The sequence below is a fragment of the Mastomys coucha genome, unplaced genomic scaffold, assembly GCF_008632895.1.
Source record: "Mastomys coucha isolate ucsf_1 unplaced genomic scaffold, UCSF_Mcou_1 pScaffold23, whole genome shotgun sequence".
NCBI classification, from domain to species: Eukaryota; Metazoa; Chordata; class Mammalia; order Rodentia; family Muridae; genus Mastomys; species Mastomys coucha.
Window position 1 is genome coordinate 103,956,258 of NW_022196906.1, and position 17,204 is coordinate 103,973,461.

The 17,204-nt window shown below is 40.1% G+C and overlaps 1 protein-coding gene across 17 annotated transcripts in view; it reads left to right on the forward strand.

Moving 5' to 3' along the window:
• Positions 1 to 17,204, forward strand: part of Map4 (microtubule associated protein 4) — a 141,136-nt gene that overhangs the window by 75,554 nt on the left and 48,378 nt on the right. For all 17 annotated transcript variants that reach the window (XM_031345228.1, XM_031345222.1, XM_031345223.1 and 14 more), the window contains 2 exons: positions 12,276 to 12,398; positions 13,835 to 13,948. In XM_031345228.1, the coding sequence (XP_031201088.1) occupies positions 12,276 to 12,398; positions 13,835 to 13,948 (237 nt within the window). The remainder of the gene's footprint in view (positions 1 to 12,275; positions 12,399 to 13,834; positions 13,949 to 17,204) is intronic.

A 17,204-nucleotide genomic window follows, 5' to 3' on the forward strand; every position in this document is an offset into this window, starting at 1 on the left:
GTAGAAGTGGTTGTAGTAGAATGATAAGAGTCATCCTCACCACATAGCAAATTTGAGGCTAGCCTGAGATATATTTCCCAAAAATATTTCCCCCAAACAAAACTATTATGGTTTCTAACTGGCTGTAGGAGGCACAGTTCATGTAATCTCAGACGAAGGGAGTGGTGCCCGGCCTCCCTGACACCACCAGGGAAGCCTGCATGGTCTACATAGTTATAGGACAGGCAAGATGTCATAAAGGGACCCTCTCAAAGAAACCTGACACGTAGTTTTCATATGTGTAATTATTAGTCACAAGGGTGGTGTTGACTTTTTTTTTTTTTTGCTGGCCTATGTAGATCATGCTGGTCTCAAACTCACAGAGTTCTACCCACCTCTGCCTCCTAAGTGCTGGGATTAAACATGTGTAGCAAGCACAGTGCCTTGGCTTTTTAAATAACCAAATTTTATATTTTCTTTTCCTAAATCAGAAATTGAGCTAGTTGAATTTCTTTATCTAGTGAAATGACTCAAACTTTGATTCTTTAGTCTAGCCTAGTTTTGGTTCTTAGAGTTTTCTACTATTTTTGGAAAGGGAGTGTGAAGAGGTGTTTCAGAGGATCCCCTAGGTTCCAGATAGTCTTCCTGGCTTTCATTATATAGTGATTTTCTTTATAATTAGTCGGACCCAGTCCTTTCAGCCCATAGATTCTGCCTATTGGTTCAGTGGCATAAAGAGTCCCAGTTGAACAAATTAGAAATCACTTGCATCTTCTAATTTTATTGCATCGTTGATTGTGTAGGCTAGTAGATGTGATTTCCTTTTGGGAAACTAAAACATCCAAATTAGTAGAACTCAGTTGGCAAGGTAGAATATTAGGTTCTAGAATGATGAGTGGCAAGGACTTAGGGTATGGCTCAGAGGTAGAGTGTGTGCTTAACACATGTGAGGCCCTGGGTTTTCAAACCTAGGCATAAATAAATAAGAGAATGAACCCACCTATTTTTCTCCTTGATTCTAAATGTGTGTATTCTGGCAGTAGGGGAGACAGCACAATGTAAGACTTCTGATTCAGTGCATCAATACTTCTTTCAAAGTGTTGTCTCCTAACTGAACAGTAAGCAGTTCTGTTTCTAAATTAGGCCTTCTAGGGGATGGGGATGGGATAGATCAAAACTGGTACACCTCACAGAACATGAACTCCACTCTGCAATTCTTTGCTGTTAAAATGCCCATCCCCCACTTGTTTAGAAACAGAGGTGTGTGAGATGTCAAGATTTTGATTTAGGCATTCTCCTGTAAAGTTCATCTCCTATTTTGGAAAACATCCTGTTTGAGACTAGCTGACCAGGTGATTAGCTAGTTCCACCTGCGGAAAGGTGACATAATTGGTCTCATTGTTGGTGTATTCTGTGGATATTTGCTAGCTTGGGTGAAGTCTGATGTCCGTAACAGAAGACTCTTTTTTAGGTCCACGCACTGCCATCATAGTCAACCCAACCTACCAGCTGTGGATCTGTCAAGCAAGCACTCTGTCTGTCAGTGTTACCTATGAGTAGGGCAATATTGATTTAGCTTCCCACTTTGGAATGCTGTGGAATGTTTTTTCCTTCCTCAGTTGGCCATGTGGAAATCTGGGGAGGGAGAGGGTCATGGCTAGGGAGAAGCAAAAGAAGGCAGCAGTTTGAATCCTCTGCTGTGTAACCTACTCATCTGCTTGAATTCAGTCCATTTCTACTTGATGGGTACTGTCCATGCCTTGCTAGGTAGGTTGTTAACATGAGGTCATGTTGAGAAACTGGACTACAGGACCATGGGTTGTATTTTATCTCTCATGGTTAGGCAGTTGGTCTCCAGTACAAGCCAATAGGAAAAAGATGGGGATGAATGAATCTCAGGATGTGGGAGTGGAGGCAGGAAGATAGTATTCAAGATGATCCTCAGGGCCTTTGAGATGGCTCAGCAGGAAAAGATTGTACTTCTAAGCATGAAGCCTGATGACCTGAGTTCATTCCTCAGACCCCAGATGGTGAAGGGAGAGAACTGTGTCCTGCAAATTGTTCTCCCCTTCCTTCAAATAAATAAAATCAGAATGGTTGAGTTAAAAGGTGACTTTTTTTTTTTTTTTTTTTGGTTTTTGGTTTTTGGTTTTTGGTTTTTAGAGACAGGGTCTCTCTGTGTAGCCCTGGCTGTCCTGAAACTCACTCTGTATCCCAGGCTGGCCTCGAAATCAGAAATCCGCCTGCCTCTGCCTCCCAAGTGCTGGGATTAAAGCTCCATCACCGCCCGGCACAAAAGGTGACTTCTTTATTTTCCATTTTTGTTTGGCTCTATTCTATTTGCTTTCAGACAAGCTGGCCTCAAGAGTTCCTGTGGAATATATGTTGATCTTAGAGCTACCTCAAAAGTCCTGTGTGTCATTAGACCTAGCTTACATTATGTTTAAGGAAAAATGATCACCTGTTAGGGGATTAATTAATTGATCTATCTTTTTAAGACGTGGTGTATATTTGACTGGACTATTATCTGTAAAAGGCTAGGGGTGTTGCTCAGTGATAGAATGCTTGCCTTTAATGAGCTGGGCCCCTGGTTCAATTCCCAGAGCCACAAAAGACAACCTTCAGGAACAGGCATAGTGGGGTAGGATTACATCAAGTATGTTTGAAAGACATAGTACTGTATATCGCGTGCAGTGTACAGTAATGTGCTTTTATTGGGTGCTAGTAGAGCTTGGAAGCAGATTATCATCTAGAATTCTTGTTTTATCTCAGTTGTTCTGTAGTAAGAAGGCAATATGCTTAAGGTTGTGTGTCGAGTGATCAACCAGGAATTTTAGAGACAGGACTGGGGACCTTAGCTCAGTTAGTTGAGTACCTGCTTAACAGTAGGAGGCTCTGGACCTTAGCCAGGCAAGATGACTCATTTTGGGAGATAGAGACAGGAGGATCAGAAGTACACAACCATCCTTTGCTACATAGTGAGCTGAGTGTGACTGGACGTGCCGCCGCGAGCCAAAGCTATCAAGGCTTGTATGGCTCACTAACCTGGTTTGCCTGGAAGTCTCTTTGGAGATGTTGGGGATGAGGATGACCTCAGACTCAGGGATACATCTGCCTCTGCCACCCAAGTGCTAGGATTAAAGGCTTTTTTTTTCTTTTAATTAAATGAACCCCAAAGCCCACCTGGCTGAATACTTTACTTCCCTGGTCAGACTATCAGGCCACATGGTCAGCTCTGTGCCAGAAAGAAGGGATGGGAAAGTTGTAGAAAACCAAGCCAATCCTTAGCTAATACACTAACACAGCAAAGTCTGAGATGACCAGAAACAAGAAGAAAGTCAATATTTGGCTGTTGATTTTTGTCCAGTGGGGTTCCAGAGTTTTTTGTTTGTAGTTTTAGATTGTGCAACCTAGTTTTCCTGGAACTCTGTAGATCAGGCTGGCCTCAGCAATTCAGAGATCTGTCTCCTCAAGTAAGCTTTTATAATGAAAATAGTAAATATCCTTAGACAATTTGCCCCACTGTGGAGAGTAGGGGTTTTTGTTGTTGTTTTGTTGTTATAGAGCACAGATGGCAATCGGTCTATAGTTGCTTGGAGTATACTGGTAGAAATAATAGAAGCCATTGAAAATGGGATATGTGCAAGAAATAAAGTTTAATGTTCACATGTGGTTACCACAGATGAATTTTGATTATAACTATATATAATCAAAATTTCTGACTTTATACTAAATCCTGTTGACTTCTTCCCTGACTTCAAAATACTTATTAACATATAACCTGTTTTAATGGAATGTAAGAATAGAAATGGAGTTCATTTTGAATTACTGGTACATTAAGGAAATGTTTTGATTCCTGTTTCGTCTAAAAAAAGAAAAGTGCTAGTTTCTATTTTCCTCTAAGATGGCTATACATCATATCAGAGACGATAGTCCTGGCTTATTCGGCCTGTTTTCCTGACCTGATTGTAGTTACTTCTTTTATTCTTCCATATTTTACACTGTGTGAACTGGCAGATTTAAGTTATATTATGAATTGGCTTAGTTTAATGTAAATCCTCTTGTATAATAGTATTGTTTTAAGATGTATTTATTTAATGTATATTAGTACTCTATCTCATGTATACCTACATGCCAGAAGAGGTGGTTGTGAGTTATTTTGTAGTTGGTGGGAATTGAACTCAGGACCTCTAGAAGAACAGCCAGTGCTCTTAACCACTGAGCCATCTCTCCAGCTCCAAGTTTTTTTTTCTAGGAAAAACCTGAAAGAACAGCCAGGAAAATAGCAGTAGGAAAACAGCAGCAGTGCTAGCCTTGCATGCAGGAGGCCAGGCTTTAATCCCTAGCATCACATAAGCCTAGTGCGATGACACATCGCTGTTGTTCCAGCACTTGGAAAGAATCCTTGGGACTATCAGAAGTTCAAAATCATTTTGGGGCACATGGATTAAATCCATGGGATATGCAGTCACTGCCAAAACAAAAGAGAGACAAAGGCAAGAAATGCTATACAAGTCCTACTCTACCTTTGGAGCGGTGGCTTAGTTGCAGACCGCCAGTTGGTATTCTCTCCAGATGACATTTTTCCTTGGAAATTCCAATTGTTTGTAATTACTTGTTTATTTAACACCATTTTCTGGATACCAGTTAGGTCCCAGGTGTAATATAAATGGTGGTACTCTATGCAGTGTGTCCTCAGATGTTGTTTGGGTTGTAGTACATGAGGAAAATCTGTTTTCACATATGTAAATATTTGGTAAATGGAGTATTAAATTATGGAGTATTCTTTGATTTGGTATGATAGTTGGACAAGTGGTAATTTCTTAAAGGTTATTTGCAATGTATATTTAAAACCATAGCAGTGAAAATTGTATGCTCTTATATTAAATCCAGGGTCTAAGCTAGGCGTGGTGGTGCACACCTTTATTCGTAACAGATGCCAACCTGGTCTAGAGGTAATTCCAGGACAGCCAGGGATAAATAAGAAAATCTTGACTCAAAAAAACAAAAGTAGGGCTGGCAAGATGGCTCAGCGGATAAGAGCACTGATAAAGTCCTGAGTTCCAATCCCAGCAACCACATGGTTGGCTCACAACCATCTGCAGTGAGATCTGACGCCCTCTTCTGGTGCGTCTGAAGACAGCTACAGTGGATTACGCCAGATCGAGTGGGGAGTAATCCACTCTAATCCACTGGAGTGTGAGGCCCGGAGAGAGCAGGGCCAGAGCCAGCAGAAGTCCTGAGTTCAATTCCCAGCAGCCATGCTGTATGATGGCTCATGGCCATCTGTACAGCTACAGTATACTTGTACACATAAAATAAATAAATAAATCTTTTTTTTTTTAAAAAGTAAAATAAACTAATGCACTTGAGCTTGATGTTATAGAATTATGGCTTTGATACAAAGATGGAATATTTGACTAATTGGTATTTACTAAAATTTAGCCATTTATTTTCTCTGGTAAATGCTCAGTTGCATGGAAATTGCCTCCTGTCACCTATTATTCTCTCCTATTTTGTAATTCTATTTTTATTTTATGCGTATGAGTTTTGCCTGGGTGTATATATATATATGCACTACATGCATGCAGTACCCTTGGAGATAATAAGAGGACATCAGACCCGCTGGAACTAGAGTAACAGACAGTTGTGGGCTGCCATGTGGGAACTGAACCTGGGTCCCCAGGCAGAGAGTAAGCGCTCAGCGACCGAGTTACCTCTTTGGGCCATTTTGTAATTTTGATGTCGCTGTTGTGAGTGCATAGGGTTGTGGTATGAGTGTCACTGCACATGTCTGAAGGTCAGGCGACAGCTTCATGGAGTCAATTCTCTTCTCCCTTTAAGTCTGGAACTCTCCCAGTCAGGTCACCAGAGTTTTGCTCCAAGTGCCTAATCCACTAAAGCCATCTATCTCACTGGCCCCAACCAGTCTGCTTTAGGGGAAAAACCAAGGTTTCTAAAGGTGACTAATGATAGGGATACGATCATTTATATTTCCTCAAGTAAATTGAATTATTGTTTACAGCTTTATTTTTTATTATTTTACTAAAATAGGTTCTTAGTGATTATAATTGTACTATAAAAACAAACAAAACAAAACAAGGGAAAAAAAACAAAGCTAGACATGATGGCTCATATCTATAATCACAACCAGTATTGAAGCTGTTAAAGTTTGAGACCGGTCTGGACAATAGAGTAAGATTCTGTCTTTAAAAAGAAATAAATTTAGGCTGAATGCTGTTGTTCCTGCAGAGGAGCTTCCCTGCTTAGCCGAGTTTTAAGAACAAAATCTAGGTCAGCTGCGACTGCTGAGGACGTGGGAGTGAGTTTCTGTTAAAGCTGCTCATTAATAATACTGACAGCTAGATGCTATTTGTTCTGAATGAGGCTCCTGAGAGCTGCTTTGGGCTCTGCCGCAGCTCCCTTCTAGAAAGGCCTAGCCTACCTATCACACTTGAATGTGGCTTCTTCAGAAAGTGTGAGTTACAACTATACTTTCCTAGCAAAGACCAAGAAATTTCGTGTAATGCTTGATTTCCTCGGACTCCTTAAACACTTTTATTCTAAAGAATTGTTGAAACAATGTCTGAAAGTACCGTTTTCATTCTGAATGAAGACCAGTTTCCAGGAAGATGGTGTATAGTGTGGAAGCATTAGCATAAAATGTCCTGTGATCCTCCTGCCACTTTTTTCAAGATGGGGTCTTACTATTTCTGTCCTAGAAATCACTGGCCGCAACAACGCAGAGATCTGCCTTCCTAGTGATAGGATTAGTGTGCACCCCCATGCCCAGCCAAATTCCTTTTGGCAATTCTGATAATAACTTACTTTTTTTAAATAGTATTTTACACATTTATGTATTTGCACAAATATTATGAAACCAACCAACCAACCAACCAACAAACAAACAAACCAAAGTTGTAAAAACACAGTTGTTAAAAGTTTTTTCTTTAGTACTAGGAATCAGAACGCATGGTCAGAAGTTGTGTGTTAATTAAACTTAGACCTGTCTTACCTTTTTAAAGAGAGTACTGAATCTGTATACTAATATATGTAAACTAAGAGAACTGTTTTAAAGGCCAATATAAAGCTAGTTAATTAGGGACCAATTTGTTTCCTTCCTAGGAACTAGAAAAAAAAAGGAGACAATGAGCATTAGAGCTATGAGATGCTCTTCAGAAATTCTGAGACATAAGTCATGGCATTGCTATGTACTCCATTTTAGCTCCCAAATAATTGACATAAGAGGTCTGGGATTTTTTGTTGTTGTTGTTGTATTTATTTTATTTATTTATTTATTTATTTTTGAGACAGGGTTTCTCTGTATAGCCCTGGCTGTCCTGGAACTCACTCTGTAGACCAGGCTGGCCTCAAACTCAGGGATTAAAGGCATGTGCCACCCCTGTCCGGTGAGGTCTGGTATTTTTAATAACAAGATGCAAGCACTAAGCTGGGTACTGAGCTATTCTAACCTGACTGAGTTGCTCCTCTCCAGCCACATACCTGTTATTTGCCATCTGGTCTCACCTGACTCACTCTGGTCTATGTGTATCCTCACAGCTGATCACTCATCTTGTCTTGACCTTATGTCTAATCCTCCTGTGGTCCCTCCACATGTTTTCTCTATACCTTTCTTCTTCTCCCCCACCCCCCTCTCCCTGGTCTCTCTTTTGACCCCCTTACTGTGATCAGAAGTGTAGTCCTATTTTCCGCCCAGCTAATCGGCTGATCCGCTCTTTATTAACCAATAAGAGGTGATGGAAAACAATGTTTACGTAACATTGAGACTGGGGATGCTTGAGCATGCCAACATCAGAACTGCAACCAGATATGAGGACATAGAAATCAGCATCTGAATACACAGTGCATGTGGATATGGGAAGGAGGCATTAGAGGGTAGACAGGTTAGATGGCTAACAGGCAGAGGCTTCTCTCACTGAGTCTGAAAAACCAAAGTATGACTCTGTGATTCATTATGTTTCTTTTTCCTGTGTTTATCAGTGTTGTAGAGATTCTGATATAAATGGCTGATAAACAAAGGAAAAAGATGCCCATAAACCAGTCAGCATATAATAAAGATACCTAGAGACCTGAAGATACTTAACATGTTTATAAGGAAGTACAGATCTAAACAACAAAAGAAAAGTAGTTTAAGAGAAGAGGAAAAAAAGAAAAAAAGTAATTTTGTTTCAGTTTTATGTACAGGTGTCGCAGTGTTCAGGAGGCTGGAGGTTTTTGATTCCTCTGGAACTGCAGTTACAGGTGGTTGTAGTCACCCCATGTGGGTGCTGGTAATTGATATCAAGTCTGTTGCAAGAACAGCATGCACACTTAGTCACTGAGCCATCTCTCCAATCCCCAGAAAAATCTTTAAAGGAAAAAAACTACAACAGAAGAATATAATACTTTGTACCAAGGCCAGATCCAGGATAGCTAAAATAAGATAGTCACTGATAAGTACATGGGTGGGGGGGCAATTACATAACATTGTTGAAACCACCCAACCAAGTTTGGCCATTTTAGAAAGGTTTCACAGCTCTTCAAAAGCTTCCACATGAAATTGTTATGTGACCCTCCAGTTCTACTTCTGGAGTCTATCTGAGAATATAGGTTTTTGTGTTCATGGATTATTTATAGCAGTGAAAACAACCAAACCTTAGCTAAGCAGTAGATGAAAGTGTGAGGAAGTCACACAATGGAGTACCATTTGGAAAGGAATGGGTTCTGAGTTATGATAAAACAGAACCTTGAAACTGTTACTGTAAATGAAAGAGGTCAGTTTCTTATATCAAGTAACTGATGTAAGTACCAAAGTTGATGTCAGGGGCAGGGTAAGACTTGGGCAAAAGATTAAAGGATTTTTCTTTGGAAAGAAGAAAATGCTCCAAAGTAAGACCTGGCACATCTCTGTCAACATCTTAATCTCCCTGAATACTGATGTGAAAAGGGTGAATGTCACTGTAAAGAAATTATTTAAACAAAGAAAGGAACTCTGGCGAGATTGCTCAACAACAGGTAAAGAGGTGCTGGCCACCAAGCTTGATGATTGAGTTCAATACCCAGGACCCTCATGAAGTAAGAAAACAGATTCCTGCAAGTTGTCCTCTGACCACCACAAATACACTCACATTCTCACTCATACTCAAACATGCTCAAATAAATGTTGAACTCAACAAAAGGAAACCATCAAGTGTTCCCAAATTTACCTGTATCATCTACTTACTGTAGACCAGTCTGGCCTCTCGGAGATTTACCTGCCTCTGCCTCCCAGAGTGTTGTGATCAAAGGCATGTGCCACCACCACCTGGCCCATTTTACATTCTTTTTTTTTTTAAGTTTATTTATATATTTTATGTATATGAGTACACCATTGCTCTCTTCAGAAGAGGATATCAGATCCCATTACAGATGGTTGTAAGCCACCATGTGGTTGCTGGGAATTGAACTCAGGACCTCTGGAAGAACAGTCAGCGTTCTTAACCGCTGAGCCATCTCTCCAGCCCACATTTTACATTTGTAAATGGAAGTTTCCAAATTTCTCATCATTAAAATCTTTAGTGAACATAGGCTTAAATTTTTACAAATTTATTTCATGAGACAAGGTTTCACTACGTGGCCCTGGCTGGCCTGGAATTTCTCCAGGGTTTTCTTGATCTGCTTACCACTGCCTCCTGATTGTTAGTGTTTGTATGTGAGTGCAGATGCCCACAGAGGCCCTAGGTATCAGATATTCCAAAGCTGGAATTATAGGTGGTCATTAGTCACCCAGCATGGATACTGCTGGGAAGCAAATTTGTATCCTCTTATTCTTAACCTCTGAGCCATATCTCCAGCCTTCAATCCCCTTCTTCCCCCAGTGCTTGGGATTAAACTCAGGGCCTTGTGTCTAGTAGACAATTGCTGTATACCATTTAGTTATACCCTAGCTGATAATCTACCTTTTTTTTGTTTTGTTTTTGTTTTTGTTTTATTGAGACAGGGTTTCTCTGTGTAGCCCTGGCTGTCCTGGAACTCACTCTGTCCTGGAACTCAGTCTGGCCTCAAACTCAGAAATCTGCCTCTGCCTCCCAAGTGCTGGGATTAAAGGCATGCGCCACCACTGCCTGGCAATAATCCACTTTTTAATATCTAATATTGTGGCTCCTTATTCCCATTTTAATTTACATATCCCTAAGGGCAAATAATAACGAGTTGCATTTCCTCCTGTATTATCTCATGTATACATTTTATTGAAATGTCCATTCTTTTTTTTTTTCTTTTTTAAGATGGATTTATTTTATTTATGAGTGCTCTTTCAGTATGTACATCTGTATGCTAGAAGAGGGCATCAGATCTCCCTATAGATGGTTGTAAGCCACCATGTGGTTGCTGGGAATTGAACTCAGGATCTCTGTAAGAGTAGACAGTGCTCTTAACTGCTGAGCCATTTCTCCAGCTTTGAATAGGACTTTATAATTGAATTATAGTTGATTTTAACCTTTTCTGCACATAATATTTTTATCAGATTTATGATCTTTTATGTTCTATGTTCACATGTGTGCATGTGTGCTATTGTGTGTGTACACATGCATGCAGTCATACCTGTGGAGATCAGAAGATAGTCTCAATGCATCAGATCCCATTACAGATGGTTGTGAGCACCATGTGGTGGCTGGGATTTGAACTCAGGACCTCTGGGAGAGCAGTCAGAGCTCTTAACAGCTGAGCCCTACCAGTTGACTTCTTTTTTTTTTCACTCTAGATTTTATAACCCCTCTGGGTCTACCCTTTGACTGTTCCACATTCCATACCTCCCCCCTGTACCTCCTACTGTCTATAGGAGGATGTCCCCCCACACATATACCCCATCCCACCAGACCTCCCCACTCCTTGGGGCCTCCAGTCTTTTGAGGGTTAGGTGCATCTTCTCTGATCAGATCAGTCTGTCCTCTACTGTGTGTGTTGGGGGCCTCATATCAGCTGATGTATGCTGCTGGTGGTCCAGTGTCTGAGATATCTCAGGTTAATTGTGACTGCTAGTCTTCCTACAGGGTTGCCCTCCTCCTCAGCTTCTTCCAGCCTTTCCCTAATTCAACCATAGGGGTCAGCAGCTTGTGTCCATTGGTTGGGTACAAATATCTACATCTGACTCTTTCAGCTGCTTGTTGGGTCTTTCAGAGAGCAATCATGCTAGGTCCCTTTTTGTTGAGCGCTCAGTAATAGTGTCAGGCTTTTGGTCTCCCCTTGAGCTGGGTCCCACTTTGGGTCTGTTGCTGGACCTCCTTTTCCTCAGACTCCTCTCCATTTTTGTCCCTGCAGTTCTTTCATACAAGAACAATTACATGTCAGTTTTTGACCGGGATGTTTTTGTTTCGTTTTTTTCTTCTATCTTTTCTTTGAATGTCAATGCTTGGTGTTCATTTTTGGTCACGAGCCAAGTTAGAGCCTTTAAATGCCTGCTCAGTACCAAAGGGAGTTAAACTTATAACCACTTTGGAAATTGGGCACTATAAGCCCTTGAACTTATTTTCTTTTCAAAATTGTTGTGGTTATACTCCTTTAAAAACCTTCTGTATAGATTATACAACATATAGCCTTTAAAACTTAGGTGGTTTTAAATTTAATTTGCTTTGAATCTAAACTTGAGTTTATCCAGAATGCCAAAATTCAATAATTGCCTTGTATCTATTGGTCAGTTTTAGAACTGTCTTGTTTGTTTAAATTGTGTGTGTATGTGCGCGCGTGTGTGCGCGTGTGTGCGTGCGTGTGTGTGCGCGCGCGCGTGTGTGTGTGTGTGTGTGCGCGCGCGCGCGCGCGTGTGTGTGTGTGTGTGCGCGTGTGCGCGTGTGAGTAAGTACATAATGTGGTAAATTTATGGAGGTGAGTTGACAACCCTCAGAGTCCCAGGAATGGAAATTAGGTCATCAGGCTTGTTAGCAGGTATCTTTATCATTCAACTATCTTGCTTGCCCAAGAATTATCTTAATACTGAATCATTCATGACCATGGAATACCATTCCATTTCCTTCTAGCTTTAACCCCACTCCCACCCTTACCACACACACACCCACCCCTTACTGGGCTTGGCCCACACTGCTAATCTCAGCATTCCAGGATGCAGAAGTAGTGGAATCTCTTTAGTAGTCAGGACTACCTAGGGAGAACCCTGTCTGTAAAATACAGAAAGCAAAAAATTTTCCCCTGAAAAGTGTTTATTAGATGTGACTGTGTTTTATTGTTCTATCTGTAGTATTTTGTAAATATTAGTAGATTAGAAAACAGTGGTATCTTATAATTTATTTTGTTTGAATCTTAAGGGTCTCCAACTGACTTCCTCAGAGAGAAGGTGGACCATCAGGATTATCACAACAGCCAGAACTGGCCAGAAGATGCAAGCTTTTGTTTCCAGCCTCAGCAAGTGTTAGAGACTAACCAGGCTGGTAAGTGCAGGCTGTGTGTGACAGCTAAATGTGACCTGTGAGATGATAGGTGACAAGGCTGTAACTTCATCAAGATAAAGAATTTTAGCTACAAAATAGCTCAACAAGGCATGGCGAAAGAAAGTATAATCATTTCCAGAACACATTTACTTAGACCATTATCTTTATTTATCCTTCACTTTTTTTTCTCTAAGATAGCCTCTCACACAGTAATCCACACTGGCAGGCCTCTCACCTCAGCCTTTCAAAGAACTAGGATTACAGGGTGAGTCACCTCAGCCTTTCAAAGAACTAGGATTACAGGGGTGAGTCAGTCACACCAGCCCTGTTTATCCTTTCTTTAGAAGCACTTTTTTTTATCTTTTAAAAAATCAATTGCTGGGGCTGCAGAGATGGCTCAGCGGTTAAGAGCACTGACTGCTCTTCTGAAGGTCCTGAGTTCAATTCCCAGCAACCACATGGTGGCTCCCAACCATCTGTAATGAGATCTGATGCCCTCTTCTGGTGTGTCAGAAGTCAGCAACAGTGTACTTACATATAATAAAAATAAATAAATCTTAAAAACAAAAACCTATTACTTATATTTGTATCATATCTATGTACATTCAAACGAAGGGTTCAGCAGCCCCTCAGCACTCGAGTCACCATGATTGCTACAGTCAAGGGTGGCAGTAATCATGGTGCTTACTGTGTGCCAGAGAGCTGACTCTCAGATAGACAGCATCTCACTGTGTAACCCTGGCTGGCCTGGACTGGAACTCTGGAGAACTCTTGAGTTAAAGCATTCAATGTCACACTGATCTCAGTGAGCATTTGGAATTCTACATTCTTCATACATGTTCACATGAAAACAACTTTTTAAGCTTCTTCTACAGATAAAATTCTAGTTGAGTTTGTTTGGTTTGTTTTTTGGAGATAGAATCTCATTGTGTGTAGCTCATAAATCTTCATGCCCAGCGTAATTTTATTGTTTAATTTTAATTTTTGTGTGCTGTGTTTATCTTTGTCTCCAGCATGAAATTACAAGCATCTGCCACCATACCAGACTTTCTTGTGGGCTCTGGGGAATCTAACTTAGGTTTTTATGGCCATCACATAGTCCCCATTTTCTGTTTGTTTTAAAATCTTAAAAGTGTATCTTAGCATATTGAAATTTTTAGTTCCCTCTGTACTTTTTAGAATCTTAAAGTGGAGTATTATGAACTTTTATGTTAGCTTCCTCTCTTAAATAATCAAAGTTTAGGGGAACTATGGATTACATTTTATTATACCAAGTGAGTTAGTGAATATTTATTGTTGCTTCATCATATGTAGTCATGTTATTTAATTTATTATTGGCAATACAAATGAAATAGATCAACATTCATAGGAAACAAGGGATCATTATCTTCCTAATTGTGTTCACTGTGTGTGTGTTTGGCTCTTTTTTATTCTAGATCCCTATAACGTGCACCATGATGATGGTCTGGCAGATCTGCTCTTTGTTTCCAGTGGGCCCACAAGTGCTTCTGCATTTATAGAGCAAAAAAACCCTTCAGAAGACAGTTATGGTATGGCTTCAAATAGATTTATTATGTCAGATCTATCATTTATCTATTGTGTAGGTATCCATACAATGAATGACAAATGATAAAGAGAAAAATACAATTTTTTTTAAGTGAGATTTTTTTTTTTTAAAGATTTATTTTATGTATATGAGTACACTGTAGCTGTCTTCAGACACACCAGAAGAGAGCATCAGATCCCATTACAGATGGTTGTGAGCCACCATGTGGTTGCTGGGAATTGAACTCAGGACCTCTGGAAGAGCAGTCAGTGCTCTTAACCACTGAGCCATCTCTCCAGCGAAAAATACAATTTTTTTAAGGTAAATTCTACATAAGAAATCTGCTTTGGCTAGCTTTAGCTATGTAACCAAGGATGACCTTGAATTCCTAATTGTCTTTCTCTCCCTCCAAGTTACTGGGGCCATTACATCTGAACTAATGTGAAATTATGGAACATGAATTTTACATGTGTGCATACACATATATGCATGTTTATTATAAACATATACATATAATTAATATTATATAATTAATATATACATAAACATACACAAACATGGCAGGCATTCATGGACCTAAGAGATAGCTTTAAATCAATATATTACATAATAGTACCTTGAAATTGAAAAACAGAAAGGGTAAGGACTTCTAAGGTCTCCAGTAGCAAATTAGGAAGTTTACATTTGAGGTTTTTGTAAGACTTTGATAGATCTTTGTCCATATTTTACTTTTCATGGTCTAGAAGAAATTAGTTCCTAGATTTCAGTTTCTTATTCCTCATTTATTATTTGAGATGGGATCTCATATATCCTAGGCTGGCCTAATACTCATTATCTAGCAAAGAATTACCTCTTTTACTCTTCTTGTCTCTTCTTACCGAGTACAGAGATTATATATTATGGATGCCACAGGAGTCTGTTTGTGAGCCACCGAATCACAGCCAGGTCACTCTTGTTGCATCCTGGGCAAGCAGTCCAGCTGAGTCAGCTCAACCCTCCTTACTGACCTTTTAAATCTATACAGTGGAGCCAGCATTAGTTCCTACTGTAGAGAGGTGCTGATGATAGAGGTTAAATAGATAGTATTGTGTCAGGTCCAATGTAAACAACAGTTCTCACTTACCAGTGCCCGCATCTTTATGTTTCGGTTGCTCTGACTATCCTCTTTTCTCCTCCTCTCCTTTGAAGTGATACTCCGTTCATTTTTGAAGTGATACTCCGTTCATTTTTAGACAGAATCTTGCTGTTCTGTTTGGGGTGGGCTCACACTCATGATCTTGCAAGCAGCCTCACCAGTAGCTTGGATTACGGTGTGTGCCACCATCTTCTTTGTAGGATCTGCCTTGCATTCTTTTATATCCTCTTTGCTTTCCTCTACTTTAAGTCCCTTCACATCTGGATCACTCCACTAGTCTAGTCAGCCTTTTAGTCTTTTGTAGCCCATTTTTAATATCCTGCTGTTACTGATTAATTTGAATCTTTGAATATTTATGATTTGATTTTCAAGTCATTTCCCCATGGTTTGTATGGTCCTGTTTGCCCTGTAGGTTATGCAACACCTACTTGAATAAGATTGCTCTTATAGTGTAGCAGTTCTTGTCTTGTTGATGTCTCTCTGCTTTCTTTTAAGAGGGCTCTTAAGTCTTTCTGTTGACAGCCCTCCTCTCCTCTTCTTCCTCTCTCTCTCGGAGACCGTCTGTGATACCCTCGTCCTCAAAGTCCTTACATCCCTGTAGCAGTTAGTCCATACTGTTATACTGTTTGTTATTTGCGCACCTATTTTGCCTTGCAGTCATCTTTCTGGATGTGGTGTTACGTACTATGCCTGTAGGATCGTGTACTAAGGGGGGCTAACAACAGGAGGATCACCAGAGCTCACGAGTGTAAGGCTAACCTAGACAATATGAGATTCTGTCTCCTTCAAAATAATCATAAAAGGAGTTTACTGGAGAGATGGCTCAGTGGTTAAGGGCACTGACTGCTCTTCCAGAGATCCTGAGTTCAGTTCCCAGCAACCACATGGTGGCTCACAACCATCTGTAAAGTGATCTGATGTCCTCTTCTGGTGTGTCTGAAGACAGCTACAGTGTGCTCACATACATTAAAAAAAAAAAAGGATACTTAATAGTTGGTAATGGCTTAGGCCTTATGATATTAAATCTCACATTGTGTCTGACATAGAAGAGCATAATCCTTTTATTTTGTCACCTTGCTAATAATTTATTAGGCATTTTTATAAAGGCAGATTCTAATCTTTTTCATAGGTAAATGCAGGCTCACAATAGTGTGCTGTCCACTGAGTTCTGTGGATGGTGGTTTTGATAATGCTCTCTCTTCAGTATTCTAAAATCCCAGTAGAATGTAACCTATAACCATTGGTTCCTGTTGCTACTCGGACATACCACTACTCTGCCTGGTAACGATTTATTTCAAACCTGGGCTGGAGGTTGCTCAGGTGTTAAGAGAAATACTTGCTGGCTTTGCAAAGACCAGAGGTGGATCTAGCACCGACAAGGGCTCTAATGCAGGTACCTGTGTATAAGCACATGAATACATGCACACTCAGGCATGCACCATGTATGTGCTTATAAACTAAAGATGATAATATGCTGGGCCACATGTTTAATCATGGCATAAGGCAGAAGCAGGCAGATCACTGAGTTTTAGACCAGCCTTATCTATATAGAGAGTTCCAGAACAGCCAGAGCTTTATTGTGACACTATATAAACAGCAATTATCCCTAAGCAGAAAATGGTAGCAGATCTTACTGTAAAATTTTTTTGTTAGTTTTTTGTTTTTGTTTTTTAAAATAATTTTATGTATTTATTTATTTATTTTATGTAAGTACACTGTGGCTGTTTTCAGACACACCAGAAGAGAACATCCAGTCTCATTACAGATGGTTGTGAGCCACCATGTGGTTGCTGGGATTTGAACTCAGGACCTCCAAAAAAGCAGTCAGTGTTCATAACTGCTAAGCCATCTCTCCAACCCTTTTTTTGTTTTTTCAAGACACGGTTTTTCTCTCTATGTGTAACAGCTCTGGCTCTCCTACAACTAGCTCTGTAGACTGTGCTGGCCTCCAACTCACAGAGATCTGCCTTTCATTTTTCCCAAATACTGGGATTAAAGGTGTGAGTACCACCACCTGGCAAATGTCTATGTTTATTGGTCTTAGGGTTTGTGTCTTCTTGACAACATATGTCAATGTCTTTTCCTCTGATATTGATGAGCGTGTTTAAAAACTGTGTTTCAATAT